The sequence below is a fragment of the Crocodylus porosus genome, unplaced genomic scaffold, assembly GCF_001723895.1.
Source record: "Crocodylus porosus isolate Cpor-Errol unplaced genomic scaffold, CroPor_comp1, whole genome shotgun sequence".
In the NCBI taxonomy this organism is placed as follows: Eukaryota; Metazoa; Chordata; order Crocodylia; family Crocodylidae; genus Crocodylus; species Crocodylus porosus.
The window spans coordinates 45,134,652-45,156,904 of NW_017728918.1; the positions used below are offsets into that span (position 1 = coordinate 45,134,652).

Below are 22,253 nucleotides of genomic sequence, written 5' to 3' on the forward strand. Positions count from 1 at the left end.
ACCATGTACCTCCTGCGTCAGGTGGAGGTCCTGTACACAGGTTAGAAACCTGCGTGAGCGGTGGGACTTTGCTGTCTGTGTTTTAGCCAAATTCAGGACCAATTTGTGCCATTGGTATGCCATTAAATGATCTCATTCAAGAAATAGTCTCATCCAAAAGATAGTGAATTTTTGTTTGTTTGGGGATGGGTCCAACAAATCAGGACCCTTATTTAGTACAGCAGTATGTTATATATCAACAGCCTCATTCATATTGGCATACCTATTACAGAGGAGGCTGACATTACATTCCTACAAAGAAAACCAAGTCTTTAAAAAGCTAATAGAATATTAGTGTAGATATAGACAAAATACAGTAGAGCTCCCATTTCAAGCAGGTAAGTCAAATTTTATATATTATTTCAATCCTTTTAGAAGGCTCATTTCAACTATGCAATTGCAAATAAAGGCACAAAAGAACTTATTCTGATACCTCAACAACCTCAGCATTAACTTTTTCATGGGTTGGTTTTTTTTCAATTAAGTTATCTATTTGTCCTGATTGAATTTGAAAAATCTACTACATAATAATATAGTCCATTTCCCACCTGATATTTAGCTGTAGTTTTCTTTCACAGAAAATGTTACAATGATAAAAGAAAGATTACAATCGTAACCAGGTTTCTCCCCTAAAGATCAGTTTGTCAAACCAACGCAGCCTTCAGGTTAGTGAACCAGAAGTGGACAAAAACCCTTATGAGAACTCACTGCCTAATAAAACCTTCTAAATTTTCGTTGACGTTTGACATGTCAGATTACATTTCAAAACTAATTCTTGGGCCAAGTCTATAATATATGTAAGAGTGAAAGGACCAAAGACATTTTGGTTTCTAATTGTTGAACTTTCATGGATAAATTCTCCCTTGACATACTGCAATCTTGTTCAATTTTAATTTTAGGTTCATACTGAAAACTGCACAAGGAGTCAGATGGTAAGGAAATGGTGGGGACCGCGGTGAGCTGCAACTGTTTTTGCAATTGAAGAGTTTGCAGTTGAAGCATAATTTGTGAGAAGGCTGAGGAGCATTTTACCAGAGGCAATGGACCAGAGAGCTTAGGCTGCAGCACATCTGTCTTCCCAAACCTTGCTAAGCCCTACTTTTCTACCTAATGGAGGCGATTCATAGTTGTTAGGGGCTGGAAGGGACCTTACAGATCAATAGGTCCAGCCCCCCTGCACATGGGCAGGAAAAAACACTGGGATTACCTTTTGCACATTTTTGACTAACTTCATCTAATGTTTAATTCCATCTTTTAAAAACACCTTTTAAAGCATGCCCAAATCTATAGGGGATGCTGATATTTTAATACTGTTGTGTTTTAATGTTATTACGCTACCAATCAAAGCCAAAATTATCAATGAGTCACATTTTACTTGTTATAATATAAGACTAGTTTAAAACATGGAAACAATTTCTGATTAGGCAAAACAAGAATGGTTTAACTTTTCAAATAGCTGGGGATGAATAAACAACCATGTTATAGTTACTAATAACTGTGCTGCATTTAGCTTTCATTTAAAATGCTGTATTTTAATTTTGACTAAACATTCAATAAAATCAATCCAGCTGTTACAAGGATGAAAAAACTATCCAAAATATCTAATTTAGAGAACACAGAGAAAAAGGCTTATTATGTCTGAGCATTTCAAAATTACTTCAACACATTATATAATATATATTCCTAGCAAGACATTTTAAATACACTGAAATATATATACACAAAATACTTTGGACAAAATACACAGCTAGCGTAAGTCCATGTAACTCCACTAAGTCAGGAGCAGCAGTGATTTATATACTTTTTGGATAAGGATGCATGTGACAGTCAATTATATGACAAAATAGCCACATAAAAAAAAAACCCTCACATATTCAATCTGAGCTATAGCACTCTAGGTCTGCAACTTACGTAATGATTTAGTTAAATTTATTATTATAAAACTCAAAGGAAATACAGAACTGCAGTTTATTTAAACCCTTCAAGAATCTGTAAACCCATGAATGCATTCAGCTTGATAATAACCTTGCATCATGCATGCTTGTAATAGAAATCAGAGTGGCTGTACTGAGTGCAGAACGTGTTTGAGACATGCTTTCCTCTGCCAAAATCATGAGTTTCTGGGAACAAATAACGCATTTCTTATGTACTCTAATATTCTCTCACATTGAGTGCTACAGCACAGTATTTTCACAGGATGGTCTACTGTGACACCCAGAACTTTTTCTTGAATGACCCAAGTTAATTTAGAACTCACCCAAATCTATGAATGCTTTAATTATTTTCCAGGAGGTAGTAGCTTACAATTTTTAAAAGTTAGAAGAGAAACACACTGGCTTCTAATTCCATCCCCCTACGTCTTGTTCCTTAGAACCAATATGAAGTTTAGGATGTAGCAACAAAGATGTCTTCAGGTATATACAACTTTTACATTTAGATTGACCTAACTAGGTGAACTAAATTAGACCTGGAACTAGTTAACCAAATCTATCGAAAGCCTGTATGATTTCAGAGTTTAGTCCCAGTGCCAGGAATAGCCAGTTGCTCACTCAAGCCCCAGGGCTCTGCTCTTCCTATCCCCCAAGCCTGACCTGGCTATTTCTAGCCCCCTAACCCCTGCACTCCTAGATGGATAACCCTACCTTCCCCACAGATCTGCCAGCCCCCCTTGTTCCTGCCAACCCTCCTAGACCTGCCAAACCCTACAGCAGACCTGCTAGCCCCACCCTCCCTTGCAATCCTGCCTGCCTCTGCCCCCAACCCGTTACTTACACCAGGTTCCCTATGCAGTTCCCTGCATTAGCACATGGTTGCATGTGCTTCATAAATGTAAACTGGGTACAGTGAACAGCTGTACACACCCTTCAAAGCCAATAGACAGCATAACTTTTTGGTGGTATGGACAGTCTGGGCACATCAGTTTTTATGCTAGTGGAGATCTCAGCTCAGGTAGCATCACAGTGGGTGCCTACCCCTTAGCAACAGGTAGCTTTCCATTATTGTGGAGACACACACAAAGGAGACCCCAAATAATGTACAAGCAAAATAAAAGGAATGGAAAAATAGAAATAAGAAATAATATGGTATCAAAATGAAATAGGGAGGAGAGAAGAGAAAGAAAGAAAAGCACAAATGTGAGGGAGAAAAAATGGCTAGGATTGAGATAGGACAGCAGCTGTGGAATAGCACAAAGGTATTCTGTGGTCAGTATGGCACTATGGAACCATATACACCAGAAGTAGTACAGCCAGCTTACTGTGGCACTGAGCTGAGCAGACTACATTAAGCTTTGTTTCCACACTAATCTATGCTACTTTTAGGGAGGCTTTTGCTACAGTCCCACAACATTCTGACAGGCAAGCTAAGGAACTGCGAGCTGGATGAATGGGTTGTAAGGTGGATAGAAAACTGGCTGGATAATCAGACTCAGAGTGTTGTAATCAATTGCTCGGTATCAAATGAAGAGCCCCAGGGCTGGTTTTGTTCAATATCTTCATCAAAGACCTGGAAGATGGCATAGAGTGCACCCTCAGCAAGTTTGCAGATGACGTCAAGCTAGGGGGAGTAGTAAATACACCGGAGGGTAGGGCTAGGATTCAGAGTGACCTACAATAATTGGAGGACTAGGCCAAAATAAATCTCATGAGATTCAACAAGGACAAGTGCAAAGTCCTGCACTTAAGATGGAACAATCCCATGCACTGGTACAGGCTGGGTGGTGACTGGCTGGGCATAAACTTTGCAGAAGAGGTCCTGAGAGTTACAGTGGACAATAAGCTGAATATGAGCCAACAGTGTGCCCTTGTTGCCAAAAACACTAATAGAATACTGGCCTGTGCTGGTAGGACCATTGCCAGCAAGGCCAGGGAACTGATTATTCCCCTCTATTCAGCACTGGTGAGGCCACATCTGGAGTTGACTGTGTTCAGTTTTTGGCCCCCCACTACAAAAAGGATGTGGAAAAATTGGAGAGAGTCCAAGAGAGGGGAATGGCAGAGGCTAAGGCATATGACTTATGAGGAGAAACTTAGGGAACTGGGCTTATTTAGTCTAGAGAAGAGAAAACTGAGGGGGGATTTAATAGCAGCCTTCAACTACCTGAAGGGATGGAGGGGGGGTTGAAAGACAATGGAGCTAAACTGTTCTCAGTGGTGGCACATGACAGATCAAGGAGCAACAGTCTCAAGTTGCAGGAAGGGAAGCTCAGGTTAAATATTAGGAAGAATTTTTCCGCCAGAAGGGTATTAAAACCCTGGAACAGGTTACCAACAGAAGTTGTGGACTCTCCGTCCTTGGAGATTTTTAAGACCCTGCTAAACAAAGGATTGGGTGGGATGATCTAGCTGGGGATGGTCCTGCTTTGAGCATGTGGTTGGACTAGATGACCTCCTGAGTTCCCTTCCAACCCTAATTTTCTATGATTCTGGTTCCAAAATAGTGCATCCTGAGCAGGCAGGTCATGTTGCTGTTCACAGATCCCTTGTGTCATGCCATGGTGGAAGGCAGGGTAGATTTGATATTCCTTGTGTGGTCAGAGATACAGTTGGTCACTAATCATCTTAGAGATTATTTTCTTTTCTGTGATCCTTTCTTCATCCCTGCCTTTCAATTGCTTTTTCATCTAAGTCTCCACTTCTCTTGTGCATTTAGACATTAAGTTTCACTGAAATATAAGCCCCTCATCAGTTCTTCAACAAATCACTCACAATAATTGCAGTTATCCATAAACACAATTCACCTCTGAAACAACTAAAACAACATCTTTAAAATATATTTTATATGAAACAATTTTGGCTGTTCAGCCACTAACTCCAGAAACAAAGATATTTTTGTTTGGTAAATTAGCCATTAGTACTGAGCATTTTGAATTCAAATGGGATGAAGTTAGGGCCAGGACTACGAAGAAATCTGGCATTTACAATCCAGTGTAGGATCAACCTCTACCTCCACAGATGTTTACACTAAATCCCTGTTACTCCTAAGGCTAGAAATGACTAGTAATCTAATATTTAGTCTATTTTTAAAGAAAAACAAACCTATGTGTCCATTCCACATACAGAAAACCTCATGGACTGCTCCTTTTTGGATTGCCATTGGGCGTTTATACACATGCTCCAGGATGCTTTAATTAGAGCGGCTCTGAGAGCTGCGCTAATTAAAGCACCCAGGACATCACATGTGTTCGCACACTGAAAAATGGCGGTGTGGGTACTTTAACTAATAAGCTCATCAAATGAGCTTTAGTTAAGGTACCCTTGCCACCATTTTTCAGGACAGGGGCACGGATACGCATGACACTGGAGTCTGCTGGAGCATGTTAATTACCACACTCCGGCAGACATGATTAATCATGTAATTACAGCATGTCAAAACAGCTTTTCTGCACATGTATAGGTGCCCTTTGTTTCCCAATTTGCTCAATGCAACCTTTTCTCCTGAAGCAAGCTGAAACAATGTGGTTGTGTGCACGCCACAGTATATTCCAACAGGTGTCATGCCATGTTAACTAAAGACATTTCTTTCAAATAGTGCAGCAGGTTGCACTCTAAACACAAGATTAACACACAAGTCTGAAATGTTTTCATACCATATTTGGCTATTGTATGCAATGCATACAGTAAAACTATCATTCAAGCTTTATCCCAGTTTAAGTATTCAAATCCCACCCCTCACCCCAGTGCTTGCATATTGTGACCTCTATATCGTATGTTCACATTGTAACATGGGCTACCTTGGATTTTCCAAGATAAAAGTAAAGAAAATTAGGTCATTATACATTAACCATTATAACATTTGGTTATTTAGCCACTTTATAAACTCATTTCTACTCTGATGTGATTAGAAGCGAACACACATGCATTCCCAGATTCATATACAGTGCTTTGACATGATACCTTGAAAAATAAAATGGCTACATCCTAAAATGTTACCTAAATTGATTCACTCTAAAAAATACTGTTAACTTGTCTTATGATACTAGTCGAAGAAATCTCTCCTAAAGTTACAATTCCTTTATTAAGATTTCAGTTTCATTTTTGGGTGGCTGATACTGCAGGGTATGCATAATTTTTGCTTTTTTGAATAGATTATTGTATTATTCAGCTTTTGTTATGTTTTGCTTTTTAACCTACCGTGCTCATAATAACACCTACTTTGTTAAGATGGATGATGTCTTATACAAATAAATATAAACAGCTATAGCTAACCTGTAGATTTTGTTTTGGCTACCTCTAATACTTAGTGTTCAAGAATGTTGTTCTTATTGGGTGGCCAGGTTCACCAATAGTACCATATTTGCCTAAATGTGTATATTTTAGTGTTAACCAACTTCTAAATTCCAGCAACAACATGACAAATATTGGATAACATGGATTTTTATACAAGTTTCCACAACCAATGTTAATTCTTCATGAAACTCTTAGAAAAAGAAATGTTTCTTTCTTAAAATCTTTCCTTTCTTTTTCAGATTTATTTTCTTAAAATCTTGGGGTCAAACCCAGCATTGCTCTACTGGGCCAGGTAGAGACATTATACTTTTACCAGTAGAACTGATCAGAAACCAGTCTATACTTGTAACAAAAAAGAAATTTGGCACACAAAACCAACCTATACCCATAACAGAATAGAAGTTCGACACAAAGACTGGCTTAAAAATGGCAGAACCCGATCTAAGAGTTACCCTGCTGCCCTCCTGCCCCTACCAAGGTGCAGGTGTACGTTCTGCTCACTGTTGTTCCGAACTATGCCACTTATAAAAACCTTACTTCATTACTTAGAATGATTCTGCCTTAGGCTTTTTGAATGTCTTTACCTAGCCCTGAAGTTAAGAGCTGTATTAATTAAGCTAGCTGAAGATGTAGTCATCTCAATTTCATTGTATTGTTTATTTTCCTTTTTGTCTTCACTTATTTCAGAACAGAAAGTCATCTGACTTGTTATCTCATCCTCTTTCTTGATAGAACTAGAGTAGAGCAACCTTTTCCGGTTATGGACCAGAATGCTTCAGCCTGGTTCAGAGGTGAGTGGGCAGACTGGCAGCTACTGGATGTGGCCACCAGCAAAACTTGTCTCTCTGACAAGCCAGGAAAAGCAACTGCAGTCAAAGTCCCCTGTTGCCCAAGCCCTACATCCACTGGCCAGATCCAATGGTTTAGCAGGCCGCAAGTTGCTAACCCCTGATTTAGGGGAGCTCTTATAATACAGTTTCCAGTAGAAAGACAAGCTGTCCAGTCCAAGAGTATGTCTACACTGTCAAAAGATCATGCTACAAAGCTCTGCTCTGCATAAAGAACACCTCAAACATCTGTAATATACCTATTCTTAGTGCAGCACTGGGCCCCTACAAAATTTAGAAAATTAATATTTATTTTCCCCCAGCTGCCTATCATGCAGCCCTCAATGGCTTGTCAAAACTCAGTAAGTGGCCCTCCGCCCACTTACAATTGCCCACCCCTGCCCTAACCCCTGTTACTGGAGAGACAGAAGCTGGATGCAGAGCTGTAAGGTTGATTGCAGAGAGGCAAGTGGGAGGTGGAGGCCACAGAGAGGCAGGCTTCAAAAAACCCACATTAATTAGTAAAGCAAGAAACCCCTGTACCCACATGAGAAGTCCATATCAGGTGACTTGAAGGGAAGGAGCTAAGCAAGGGATTTAAACAGTGCTCTTAGGCTGAAGAGTCAGTTTTGACCCAGACTAGGCTCACAGAAAGAGTTCTTCTGCACATCAGAGATAAGAAAATGAGTTTGCCTATGGTTTTCTTTCAAGGTTTGCATTTTCTGTGAGACATGGGGTGGCTTTAAGATGCCCAGAGAGAAGGTGTAGTGGGGCAGGCGTGGTTTTGCAGGCCCTAAGTGTCGGGTGAACAAGCACCAGAGAGACATATTGGGCCAGACAGAGTAACCCAATGAAAAGCAGGGTAAAGTGGAGCACTCCAACACTCACTCTGCTATTCTGAGGCAGTCTCCCAAATTTATATAATCAAAAGTGTGGCAGGTGGGGGAGTACCCTAGTGAAACCAGAGTAAGAGATAGGACTAGTGTGACTGCAAGGGTGTGTTACAGTTACCTGTACAGGTGGGGTCCTGTTACTGTCCCACACTGCACTAATGGTAACTACACTACATGTGTGGGGATGCAGCAGATGCAAAGCAGTGCTGCTCTCCTCCTCTGTTATGCTTCTTGGTCCAGTGCTTAGCTGAAGAAGCGTCAACTGTTAGAAGAAGATGAGTCACAACAATTGGCTTAAACATCATTCTACTCTGAAAAAAAGTACATTTTGGAGTCTTTTCTTTGCCTTCTCATTTTTGAGCATTTCAAGTTTGCTTCTGCAACCACGAAGGTCAAAAAACTTTTTTTAAAATGAAAGCAGACCTTCTCACAAATTACAGGATTCCAAGAAAATTATGGAATATCAGAAGACTCACAATAAGCTCATAAGAACTGGCAACACTAAAGAAAAGGGACTACAAAGTCTTAGAGAATGAGAGCAAGATCTCTCATGGGAACAGAGGCATGGTTCTCATGTTTTCCTCTGTAAAATCCAGTCTGTGCTGGTGATAAACAGGATATAGGCTCCTTACTGATTTTGAGGGCTTTAAAAAGCTCCAAAGCTGAGGAACAGAGAGAAGAAGCCATTAGCAGAAAGCAAAAAAAGAAAAAGGATTACTTTTTCTGTTTTTCTCCGACATACCTATCTATGAAAAAGAGGAGTTTAAAGGAATAATTCTTCAAAGTATGGAGCACTGTTCATCTCTCACTGAACTAAATAACAGGTAACCCACCCCCTCACTATAATCTCCAATCCTGTTGTTAGTCTTTACTCTGCCAAACAGATCCATAAACTTCCGTCCTTATTTCAAAATGTGACAAAGGTGGCAATTAAGTACAATTAACAAGGGGTCAAACAATCACCTGATAAACTTTGGTGCAAGCAGACAGCCTGGAAAGGCCAGGGCTACTAAGGCTAAATATTACTCATGAGAAAGTATAGTATGATTTATTCTGATATTTTATTAAATAAAAAATAATCACAATGCCTAAAATCATAAGAGATATGTGATATCTACACACACAATATACATACTTTTTATATTACAATTAGGCAAATTCTATGTTCGTTAAACAAAAACTAAGTAGCCGAAACAACAGCTGTGTGGATTAGATAAAATCCCTATAATTTCATTATGACTTTTACTGATTTACTCTTAATTATTCCTTGTTCCATTTATACAACTATCTGCCTTAACTGGTCTTCATAATGATCAACCAAAGCAATCTACTGACACCACTTTTCAAAACAACACTTTCCACTCCCCACGAGGAATGCACAATAGGGCCGCATCCTCACAAGCACAGATGTTTGTTGCTCGGGGACAACTAGCAGCACACCTTGTGTCACTGCTACTTGTCCCTGGGGAATACCGATGCCACATGCTCTCTGGTGTATAGCAGGTTACCCTCAGTGTGGCAGGGGAGGCTGGGACCAGCAACTGTATTGACCCCAGCAAATTTACCTGGGGCCCGAGGGGCCTCAGAGAGCTGCAGCCACAGTGCTCCTGCAGCTGGGAGCCTGGCTAGAAGCTGGAGTGTTGCTCTGGCCAGCCAGGCTCTGGTTTGGGTGGCGTGAGCTGCTGCCATGTGCTCCACTCCACTTGTTTCAGTGTGGGTTTTTTTGACCCCAGGATTTTTCAGTGTGGGGTTTTTTTTTACCCCAGGACAGTGCAGGGAACACCTGTGTGCATGGTATCTGGCATAAACTGTTGCTAGCAGTGCTCTGTGCACTGGACTTTTCTCCTTTTCTCCAACATCTGCTCTTCCATCATGCATTTTTAGTAACTCTACCATTACTCCTTTTTTATACATATTTTTTCAGACTGTGATGTGTATAGCTGCAAAGTTCTTGATATCTGGGGTGAGTGGGTACCTTTTCCTGCCTGTTCTAAAGAAACTCACAATGTTTATTATCACCACACACTCTCTTCCTAGAGCTTGGCTTTATTAGCATGAAAATCATGACCCATATAAAAAAAAATCAGCGCAAGATGTTTCCACAGGTAAGTCATGTCATTTGTAAATTACTGATTTTTCTGTCTAGATCAGAAATATCTGAAAATGTTTTAAAAATAATTCTGCAAGTATATGTGAAATAATTTTAAGAAACAATGTTAACAAATCAGTTGAATACATACATTTCCTTTTTCTGCCCTGACTGAGAGTTGAAAGGCCTTTCCTTCACAGGTAATTTAAGAAAAAATGTAAATGATTTAATGTGTAGGAATTGCATGGGCCATTGAGGTTTACAGTATTTTCCACAAGACACTTTCCTTCATGTTGCTACAATTAAATGTCAGGGTCTTTAAAAAAACAACACCAACATTGTGTCCAAAGAAATCTAGTTCATTTGAAATGAAATTCATGGGCCAAAAACCCTTTGCCAAAAACCAATATGCCCAGCCCTTAATCTGCCATGAAGGATATGTATCTCCATCTCCACACTCCAATTTTGTCACTGTGGGGTAATTTTGTCAGTGAGAGGTGACAGGCAGGGAAGGACACAGCCAGTGTCTTAATCTAGTTAACTGTACTATTGCTCAAAATGGCTGGAAACTATTGCTCCATTTTCACTACAGGAACATTAATCGGTATATGTTATGCTTGAAAAAACCCTGGCTGAAGGTAGGACTATAATAGTGCTACTTGTGGTACCCATTTGACAGTTGTTTTGAGAGGGAGAGGGGGCTGCACAGAAATGAATTCAAAATCTAATAAAAAATATCATCCAACTTCTGGCCCTACAAACCCCACTACCAAAATGAACAGTTGTCATTTGTGAGGCTTGACAGATTCTCCCTGCTGTAGCACTTGTGTGTTTTATAGAAATTTTTAACCAAGGGTGTTATTTTAAGAGATGAGCAAATGGGGAAACCCCACAGCCTTGCCAATAAAATATGAACTTTAGGTGCAATGAAGCACTCATAAATATGACTCAGAACAAGGGGATTCATTGTTCTTCCTGACCCCATTTAGCTGCTCCTCTGATCTCAGCCTCTCTGTGTGCGTCATGGCAGTCCTCATCCTTTAACCTGTGGTTTTTAAAAGCTCGCTACTATGTTATTTATGACTGTAAATGTTAGTAGCCTGTCTGTGTACTCCTTACATGCACAAATTCTGAAGTGGGGTTTTCTGTGTTTTATTTTGCTAGGATGAAAAGATTTGCCTCTGGAGCCAAATGCTTTGGGGTTGTTGAAGTAGTTGCTTCACCATGAGGGAGCCTGAAGAATCCCATTCCCTCCCTCCACCTGCATGGCTTTAAAAACCTCCTCACTCACTCGAACATTTTTTCTAGAAGTTCTCTAACTTCATTCTCAAATTTAATATGTCATGTTCCAGATCATCATTTCCACACTGGGAATGAGACACGTTCTCAAATCACCCTGCTCTCATTCTCTTTTCTGTCACTTTGATCTCATTCACTTTTCTAGTCCATTCTTTCCCCTTCTCCTGTGCCATCTTCTGTCCTTACAGCTTTTACCTCCTTTCATTTTCTCCAAGGAAAGATAAAAATAAACATAAAATTAAAGCGCAGAGACTTGCTTTGGCTGATGTGCATAGTTGTAATATAAGCAGGGAAGAAGACAAGGAGGGGATGGGAAAAGTATGAGAAATCATTAAAGTCTGGTAGCAGCCAGAGAGCCCTTCTGAAACCCTGAGGAAGTTTTATTTAGTAGGGCTAGGGATAGAAATTGCACATAAGGTGATATAAGTCATAGGAAACTGGTTCAAATATGTAACACAGCAGAAATTCAGTTCACATAAACCACTTGCAAAATGGCCCAAACTGGTTTAAAATAAACCTGGATGGATGTAGTATCAGACTTAACTGATTTAGGTTAAATCAGTTTATTGAACTTCTGTCTCAGATCCCCTCCAGATTCAAGTTAACTCATAGTCCTTTCACCACCCTGCAAGCCCCCACCCTGCTTCCTCACAGGGTGGGCAAGCTGTCTGCTCCAGCTGAGCAGGGGGATGTGCTGTAGCACCCCCCAGCTTCTAGCCTGGGCCGCTGCAAGCATGTGGCTGCATTTCAGGAGTCAAAAGTGAATGTCTGTTCATTTGCTTTATTGGTTCAATCTCCACGGTTTCGACTAAGCTACAAAGATTGAATTGATTCAATCTTGGATTTGTCTGTACTTAGCTCAGGATGCTGCAACTGGCACTTCATAAACTGATCATTCTCAGTCTGGTGGAAACACCAGAAAACATCTACAATGACTATACCATAATCAATCAATTTGCTATTTCCTATTAAACTGAGTTCACCTGTGGGCCCAAGAAAACAAAGCAAAAAGAATTTCCATAGTCTGAAAAAGAAAGGAGCTGTTCATGCCACAGATACTTCAGTTAGTCAGCCAGCAGATGGGTGGCAGTGCTAAAACTCTTTACACCTTATTATGTTTAGAGTAAGTAATAATAGCAGCAATAAATGTAAGAAACCACATATATGCCAAAATTGGCCTGTTATCTGGCAGTTTATAGAGAGACTGGGAATAAGGAAAGGGGCTGAAGCATAAAAGTCAGGGCAGCACCTTTACATCCCCATGGGAGACTTATTTTTCCTCTGAGAAGTTCCACAGAAAACAAGTCCCGACTAGCCTCTCTGTTCCTCTCTAACAGCCAGCGCACAATGAGTTTGTATTTTCCTGGGAAACTATGTACAGTACAATATGTACAACCCCTGTATCCCCACCCAAAGTCTGTGTTTAGTCTGGAAAAGCAACACATATTAAAGAAGCAATGAAACCGGGTCAGCAATTCTTCCCAATGGGAAAAATATGAATAACAATAATAACATATACATATATATGTAGCCCTTCACCATGCACTTCTAAGCATCTGCTAAACCAGTTTTCTTCAGTTTATCTGCAATTTTTTTCAAATCTGTCGGCAAGGGAAGTAGGACAGTTTTATGCTCCAGTTAATGGAGAGCTTGACATTTTTTTGGCTGAGTTGGTATAATAACTTACTTGGATTTAAAGTGTTAACTTTGGCAAAAAAAATTAATTGACAGTTATAAAAACATTAGTTTGTTAGATGATATTTATGAAACACACAAAAATCTATCCAGAGGTATGTCTATATAGTTCATAAAGTTAATATAGTATGAAAGATTTCAAAGGGCATATAAAATAGATATATATAACAAACAAAATAGTATAATTTCTGCAAAAGTAAGACAGATAGCATTTCTCTCCTGGAATCAAACTCAAGTGCTAACTAAACTGAGTGAGGAGGTTATAGTAAATAATTTTTCAGTTATAACTAATTATTTTTTATATTTGATTGCACACCTAAGTCACAATGGATTGTTTCTGCTTATTAATTGGATGAGTTGAAATTGTATTAAGAGGAAGAATAAAAAGATGTAATATGCCATCAAGGATTTTATTTGGATGAGTATAAATAAAATTAACTTTGTACACCATTTCTTGCTAAACTTACTCCTTTGAATTTTCATATAAAGAGATCAGTGATTTGAGAGTATTTATTTAACACATCTCATAACTATACTTTTACACCAATAATAAAGGTTTCTGGCTGTGCTGCTTTTTAACACTTGATTTCTGTAATAGCACTTCGGTATAACACAAGATTATAATAGCACCATCATACCAGATGAAGTTGTGTCAACATTTCTGCTAAAAGCCTATATATTTTTTAGAAGTACATACAGTAGAATAGTCAAAGAAATCTACTCAGAGCTAAATTAAGTCTAGATCATCTGAACCTGACTTCTTAAAAAGAAAAAATGGTTTCTGATGAGGGATGGGGTTTATCAACATATATCAACAGTAGTTGGGGGAGGGGTTTCATCATCTCAGACATTTTATAAATTAGTACTTCTCACTAATGATTGGTTACTCTAGAGTGGAAGGTTATATCACATTAATTAATTTTGTTTAAGAAATTCATCCCTCTGAGCAATACCTAAGTATGAATAAGAGCTCCTGCTTTTTGTATATAATTTAATAAACCAATAGATCTGGAAGTAGATTACGGACCACAAGATAATGACTCTGCAAAAGTAGAGGTTTACTATGTTTGTAGCATTGAATGAGCACAGTAAGTTGTATAGATTCCATATGTATACATTTGGTCAGAAAAACAACATTTTTAAAATAACCATAAATAATATCGTCAAAACACAATACAAACTCCAAGGGGAGAAGAAAATAAGTAAGCGGTATTTCATGCTTGTCCAGGAAAATCTCCATTTGATTCAAAAATTTGATTCAATAATCAATTCCAAGGGCATGGCACATTTTTATTATAAGTGAAAGATTAGCAGAAAAAGTTCTTACACGAGAATAACGTCTGTTTAGATGCTTTAGCTGCCTTTTAAAGCTGAATATGACAGTCTTTCCCTTCTTTAGCATACAAGGCTCAGGCTCAAAAATTTAATAATGACCTTCTACAGTTGCAGTTTTTTTCATTTTGTGTTTTAATGTAAACCATTTTCATATTGAGGAAAAAGAATAATTGAAAACACAGATTTTATTATTTTACCACCCATGTAATATAAAAATGGCTAAATCTATTGAAACCAAATATAGAAAAGGAAAAAAAAGAAAAAAAATCAGCTTAGTAACTTCAAATATCTTCTCAGAGCAAATGTTGCAGATGAGTTGAAAACAAAGGAAATGCAGGACATTTTAATAGCAATGTGCAGAAACCCTTAAGTATAGTAGTGTTAGTGGTCATTGTGATATTATATGGAAAACTCAGTTCTTTTTACTGGAAATGCGTAAACACAATTGTTAAAGTCCTTGCTGTTTCTTTGGTCCAAAACCTCAACCATATTTCTGCTTTGATTCAATCTTATTGTTTGGCAGAAAATAACTTGTACTTTTGTTTGGGGTTTTTTTTTAAGCTAGTTGTTCCTCCTGCAAAATTCTGAGTATAGAAGAAAAATATATGCCTATACAAGTATTATAAGACTTGCCCCTTCTCTTGTAAATAGGGTATTCTACATGTGATTTTGGAGATTAGCCAAAAAGAAGATGCCAGAACTATAAACTACAGTCAGTTATTTGTAACAGCCTGGGTCAAAGTATAACAACGTGGGGGGGAGGAAAATAATCCCATGGACAAACAAAACAAAGAAGCCTTGAAGTTGTAGGCGATATGATATGATCACATCATTGGAAATTCTGGGGTGAATTTTTTGGGGGATTTATTCTTTGTCCGCTGGGACCAACCCCATTTAACTCTCCTGTTATGGTCATCCATATTTATGGAGAGCTGCCAATGCACATAGCATTGTACACAATTATGCAAAAGTACCTAATCGCTGTTCTGTCCTATCTTTTAAGGAAGAAGGGGCCATAAATCATTATAAGCAGCATGTGCTTACTATTTTAACTTTAAATGACGTAAAATATGTTCATTTTTTTTCTCTCTTGCTTTCTTGAAGGTTGTCAGAACCGAAATTCCTGTACTGGTGGTTTTTAAATTTGCTCGAAAGATGAGAAGTTTAGAACTCTATTTCCCACTGTTTTTTTTATTAAAATTATCATGTAGACACAGTGTTTTTTTCTTTCATAGAAAACCATTTGTCTTTTTATTTAATTTTTAAGTGTTTCTCACAAGGAGGATTTTATTTTCTGAAGCTTGAGTTTAATATTATGCTTTACATCATATTTACTCTCATATATTTATTATTTTACCATATGTGCATTAAACAATTATAATTGGAAATACAGTGGTATAAATTTAAAATGCCATGGTGATTAATAAAGTTGTACAATCCCAGATTGTATTCATATACTGTATTAAATTAAAGTTCTGCTATTAACATGGTAAATTTTGCTTTCAAAGCAGATTATTTTGATAGAAGTTGACAGCTGTTTCAAATCTAAAATCACTTGAGTTATTACTATGATACATCAGCTTTTATTGATTTTAAGGTCGAGTGTGTTAGCATTCACTTATCACTGCATATTCTCTTCTCATTGCATGTTAATAGAGTTTGCCTTTACCTGTCAGGGTCTTAAATCGTATTAAATGATACCTGCTTCAATGATATATTTAGTTATTATGTTAATTATTCTGAAACATAGGATTGTTTAATAAAAATGTTAAAGCTAATGTATATTAGTCATCAATATGTGTTATAAATGTTAAAAGGAGAGTGTGCCATAAACCACAATTATACAGAATACATGACAAGGAAGGGCATTTAGACTGATTTAAGAGTTCATTTTAATTTAGGGTCAAGATACACTTTAGCAATCTGTGGAGACCAAACAAAACATGGCATTCTTCATATTTTCATCCAGTCTAATAATTGTAAACAAGCAAAAGCCCTTTCCTGTAAGCATCCACCATTTAAAATATAAAATAAGTATACAATATCACTGCTCAAAGGTACCAATTAAATGAATAGAACAGAATAATAGACATATTTTTACAATTCTAATAGATAAAAGACATGTTTTTTGGAACAAAATTTGAGTTCACCTCAGTGGGAATTGCCTGCATAAATACCGCAGGATCAAACTAGTGCCGATTTAATGCCCATCCTGCAGACTTCCGCACAAGTTTAACATTTCACAGTAAGAAGTCCCATTGAAATCAAAGAGCAATTACAGAGCCAGACGCTACATGAATGCACTTCAGTGACTGATGGACCTGTCCTGAGATATACCAGCTGAGAATCTGTCCCATAGTGTGTACAGTTAAGTACATACACAAACTTTTGCAGGGTCAAGGCCTCGACTATAACTTAAGCTATCTGTTTCCAATTATTTTTTTAGAATTAGCATTTTAATTCAAATTCAGTAAGTACTATGGGTGAATTGTATCACACAATTAATGTTTTCTAAAACCAATATGTAGCCATGTGCAATTATATATCCATAGGCAATTATAACATTGAGGGGGGAAAAACAGGAAGGAAATTACCTTTAAAATAATATCATTATTTTATGAACTTGTTAATTTCTAAGGTCCTAAACAAAAAGAAGAAAGTCCCAAATATAATTGTTCCTTTTAAAAACTAAGATCTGAACATTAAACTCACTCTAATCTGCCAAATAATCAATAAATTGTAATTTTATTGTTATGATGACCAAACTCTAGGGTGTCATTTTCTAGAAATCCTGGTCGTTAAGGTTAGTGATTGGAAACATTTTAATCCAGCTGTAAGGATTAGAGAGGTGGCAGACATAAAAGCCATAAAATGTGTGTGATAATCTAAAGGTATTTCAGAACATGTGCCAATGTTTAAAAATTTACCATAGAAAGTATTATTCTGGAAAGCAAGATTTTATCAGATCTTGTACAACACTTGTTGAAAACCTTTAGCTTTTCAATTAAACTCCTTTGCTTTTAGGGTCAGATTAGCAGTTACGTAGGTAGTGCTGTCAGTCTTACACTACATCATGATTTTAATTTAAAATTGTAAAAATAGTAAGTAAAACAATATTCTTAATGAAATGGAAGTTTACTTTTCTATTAAAGAAATTTTAAACTGATTTTTTCATTGAATTGAGTAATGATAACTAATGGATATGTATCTACTCAAGATTCAATTTAATTAAGTTTTATCTCTATATATGTTTAATTGTCTTTTTTTAAATGCTTAGGAATTATTTACTAGACCTTTTTTGCAAGTTTCTGATATTAAATATTATATCTGTTACTTGTGTTTGTTTATAACACAAAATAAGACTCAACCCAGTCTCTTAAGCATGCCAGCAAAATTTTAAAAATACAGTCAACAGTTTATAAAACAGAAGCAATGTACAAATAACAGCAGATAGCAAAAAAGCATCCATGCAGCTGAAAAGATAAGAAATCTGTCAGAAAGGGCTTGATTTGTTTCTTCTCTTGTATTATTTAAGACGTTAATATATTTCAATCAGATGTTTGTTCATGTTTAACCTCCACAAAAAACTGTGAGGGAAATAACCCAGCAATACACATAAGTGTTTGAGTTTTTGAGTATCAAGAAAAAAATGAAGCTGGCCTAAGGCTAAAACTTTCATTAGATCAATGAAAGAAAGAAAACAGAAGCCAGCAGAGGGGAGTTATAGAAACTGACTTTATATAAACAATTGGAGAAATCTTTTTTCCATGGCCACCTACAATGTTGCTACTTTACCATTAGTACAGCTTCTGTTTTACTAATAGTACAACGTCTAGTGCCCAATCCTGTAACTTTTACACAGCTCCAACTTGCAAGATTTACCCTGTACAGGCTGCAGGATCAGGCCCCCAGTTTGTCAAACAGATTAGAAACAAAAAATGTTCAACATACCTAAATTGACAAAGCTCATGACCATGTCAGCATCATTCAGAAAGTTGGTATCGTGTAGGCTGGCTAAAGGAGGACTCTGTGTGGTCATGGGAGTCATGCGAGACAACTGTATTCTCCGAGAATATCCATTTGGAGATGCAGGGTATCCTTTTCTTATCCCTCTGCTCTCACTTCCCAATGATCCCCTTAGTGAATACTCCATCTCCTCAGTATCCTCTTCATTTGTTATGGCATTGTACAGGTCCAGCATGAAGAGGGGTGCAGAAGAAGCTTGCTTTCCTGGTGAAAACGGTCTGGGTCTGTGAGGTAAACCCAGGATAGAGAGAATCTCTCTCTGGATCTCCCTTCTCTCATGGTTCCGCAGCCTCCTGTAAATAAAACTTGAATGGACATGGTTGTCTCCTAAACCTCCCTGTGCATGACCCAGCAGAACCCAGCAATTCCAGAGCAAGCCCACGAAAGCTTTGAGCACAGTTAGGTTCATCCTTGAAAGGAAAAAAAAAAGATAAAAATCTTTCTCCTACTTGTGGTGAGCTCCTATGAGGTCTGCTTTCCCAGTGGCTGAAAAATAAAATTTACCTATTTTTCATGTCAATGTCATCTCTAAACACAACATTTTCGGTGATTCCCCCCTCCCTGTTTAAATATTATGGAATGTGTCAGGTTGCAGTTATTTCTAAGAAAGCTGAAATTCAGACTTCCAATTTTCCACTGTTGTTATCGTTTTTTCTGCATTTATGGAGCAGAAGAACAGAACTTTGTCAGCTGACCTAGGCATTCCTATATAAACTTTAGCTAACCGGGTCTTTAGTGGGGAGCTGTATTAGCAAGAGTTGATCTTCTGGTACACTGTAGTTCCCCGAGTTATCTTCCTTTGTTATTTTGTCTTCGTACACCTTGCGCTCTTTCCAAAATAAAGTCCTGAATCAAAGATTCGTCTTGATCTGCACCTTGGTGATGTAACATATATTTGTCCAGCAGCCTGGTGATAACTTTAACATCTTTTGAATTGCCTTAATGTAAATTAATTCTAAAGCATGTACTAATCAAATGTATGTGTTTCCCTGAATTCACTTGGAAAAAAAACCCCTGTAAATCCATGCAACTCTTTTCGGCTTCTTAACTGTTATTTCCAACTCTAGCAAGCACAAATATAACAGCTCTCTTCAAGAGAGATCTAAAGACTAATGTAAGCACAACCCTGCTGGGAAAGAAGAGGCTTCTCATTGTAATTTGAAACGGGTAAAGCAAAAAAGTGGTTAACCCTTCTGTTGCCAGACAAAGCTTCATTTCCCCCTTACTTTACAGTAATATATATAATTTGACTACCTACCACATTTTACAGACCACTTCCAAAAAGAATCAAGTACCAAAAAGTAAGTTTAACACATTTAGGATGTGTAGTTGAAATTATGTTGTCATAATACAAAAGATCTTCAAGTCTGCATTTTAGTAAGTTTGAATATGAAAATCTTGTGACAAGCTAAACTAGGATCCCATTATTCTGAGAAATGTTTATAATTTAAAGTCATTTAAGTAAATAAATATTACCTTTTCTTTTAAGTGCTGTAAGAAAGTATCTATTAAGCTGGTTCTTTCCTGAAAACTGAAAATTGAATTAAAACAAATTGGTTCAGCAAGCAGTAGATCCAACACGTCAAAAGTTAACAGTGTAATTATAATTACACTGTACAACCTACATGGATTGCAATTTGCAGAGATAATTTTTTCAAAGTGTATTTGGAGTTCTAAAACTTACCACACTGCATGTCCTAGTAAAGTCAAGCCTCAGATTTAATCTTAAAAGTTGTTATTAATAAACTAAATAGGAGGAAAATAGTTTGACTAATAGCTGAACATAAGTATTAAAATAAAATGCTCTTCAAGAAAACAAAGGTTCTCTTATGGATTTTGTTACAGGCTACTCTCTGGTTTTTTCAGCATTTAAACAAAACCACAGTGTTCTGTGTCAGTATTCTGTCTCCTGAAATTTAGTTTAAGAGTTGGGGAAACTGTTCCCCTCCCTCTCCTGATGAGGGCATTTGAAGAAATTTGGAGGCAGAGGGAAGAAGGGAATAAAAGTTGAAATGCATGACACTAGGAGTGTAGGGGAGGGGGAGGGACAACTTCCACTGATGTCATTAGCACCTACTCAGCAGATGACCAGCTCCAGTTGAATTTAGGAGAGACTATAATCCCATCCTGATAACCCAGATTTTAAGAACAATTGCTCTAAAATATTAAAGAAAAACAAACTTTTCTTCTATGTTGCGGTCCATGTTCTAGATAGAGAACTAGATATGAATAGTTCCTTATTTTATTTGTCGAACTTACCACACACTGTTGGCTAAAATCTTCAAAGAATAAAATACTTTAACAAGCTTTAATCAAAACAAACATGACATCCTTCCATAATAAAACTAAGTCCCATAGACAGAGACACTATAGAAAACTCACATCTATGGAACTAGAGTACTTAACTCCAAAAATGAAAATATCTGTTCATTGAGGTAAGGAGGAGACCTGCCTTAACAGGTGACAAAATTACCCTTTTCTTATCTTTCCTGTAGGCAGATGACTTCCAGAGGTAAATATCACAAACAGCTCTAGCATATTAATATTTAGTATTGGGTAGAAAATCAATTCAGAAGAAGGTGAGGACTGAATTTTGGTTTAGGTTAAAGGTTGGCTTCAAATTGGAGCTCAGATTTAAGGTTTTCAACAGCTTTTTACATGAAATTCTATGACCCCAGCTGACTTCCTGCCCTTTGGGCAGGGGGCTGGACTCGATGATCTCCCGAGGTCCCTTCCAGCCCTAATGTCTATGTAATCTATGAAATCTATGAAATTAAAGTATACCAGTAATGGGAATTGGAAGAAACCAACTGATTTCACATGACTTTTACACATATTCACATCAGAATAACTAGCAAGGCCCCTTCAAGGTTTGTATATGGTTCAAAATACAAAAAAGGCCCCCCCCAAAACTGCTTTCATCCAGGATTTGAATCCACACTTGAGAATTTCAAGTTCTAATTTTTGCTCATTTTTGAAGTTGACTATCCTTTTGAAAAATGAAGGCATGTAGATTTACCTTATATATCCATATATTAAGCTTGGATTCCACATAAGCAAGCACATGAGTATCATTCTATTGGGCGCTGCAACTGGTAACATTAGCATCAACTGTGTGTTAAAAATACATTACAACTATTGTAAGTTCATGAGAACCAGGAAATCACCACCCCCAGATTCATATTTGACCATAGCATTTCTACAGGCATAACTTCTCAACTACACACTGAGTAACTGCAATCACTACATTGTCTTACTTTTTTATAATGCGGAAGCTGTTAGCTGCTTAGATACATATGCAGCAGGTAGCTTCATAGGGGAATGCTTACGGCCTTTCTCTGTCACATCTGTTTATTATTAGTGAACAATTTTGAATCTGCATCTTGTAATGTGCAAAAATACGTATAGTCATGGATTGTTCCCTAAAATGCCTATAGTCTTAATCAGATGCCAGCAATACAGGTGAGGAGCCAAAACATCTGTTCACACAACTAATGGCCTAGATCTGGGACCCAGATTTATATTATACAAAAGCTGAAGGTCCAGACTTAAACCTATGCAACTTTACTTATTGTTAGTGCCCTTGTCATCTCTCTGTTGGATTATGGAAAGATTCCACAAGATTTATGGAAAGATTTCATGAACATAGGGCAAGAAATGGTAAGCCACTTTAGTCTGGCAGAAGGTAGGGCACGTTGCATCTTGGAACTCAAGTAGTTCAGAAAGCATAAGCTTTTGTGTCAGATGCTAGCTCTGTCTGACTAAGTAGGTTGTTGTCTCCTACAGCTCATGCTTCTCTAAACCCTGCCCTACCTTCTGACTA

The 22,253-nt window shown here is 37.6% G+C and overlaps 1 protein-coding gene across 2 annotated transcripts in view; it reads right to left on the reverse strand.

Annotated features, from left to right (window-relative positions):
• Positions 1-19,531, reverse strand: part of BMP5 (bone morphogenetic protein 5) — a 79,518-nt gene extending 59,987 nt beyond the window's left edge. For both annotated transcript variants that reach the window (XM_019537554.1, XM_019537553.1), the window contains exon 1: positions 18,356-19,531. In XM_019537554.1, coding sequence (XP_019393099.1) covers positions 18,356-18,839 — 484 coding nt within the window. In that variant the 5' untranslated portion in view covers positions 18,840-19,531. The remainder of the gene's footprint in view (positions 1-18,355) is intronic.
• Between the last annotated feature and the right edge of the window lie 2,722 nt (positions 19,532-22,253).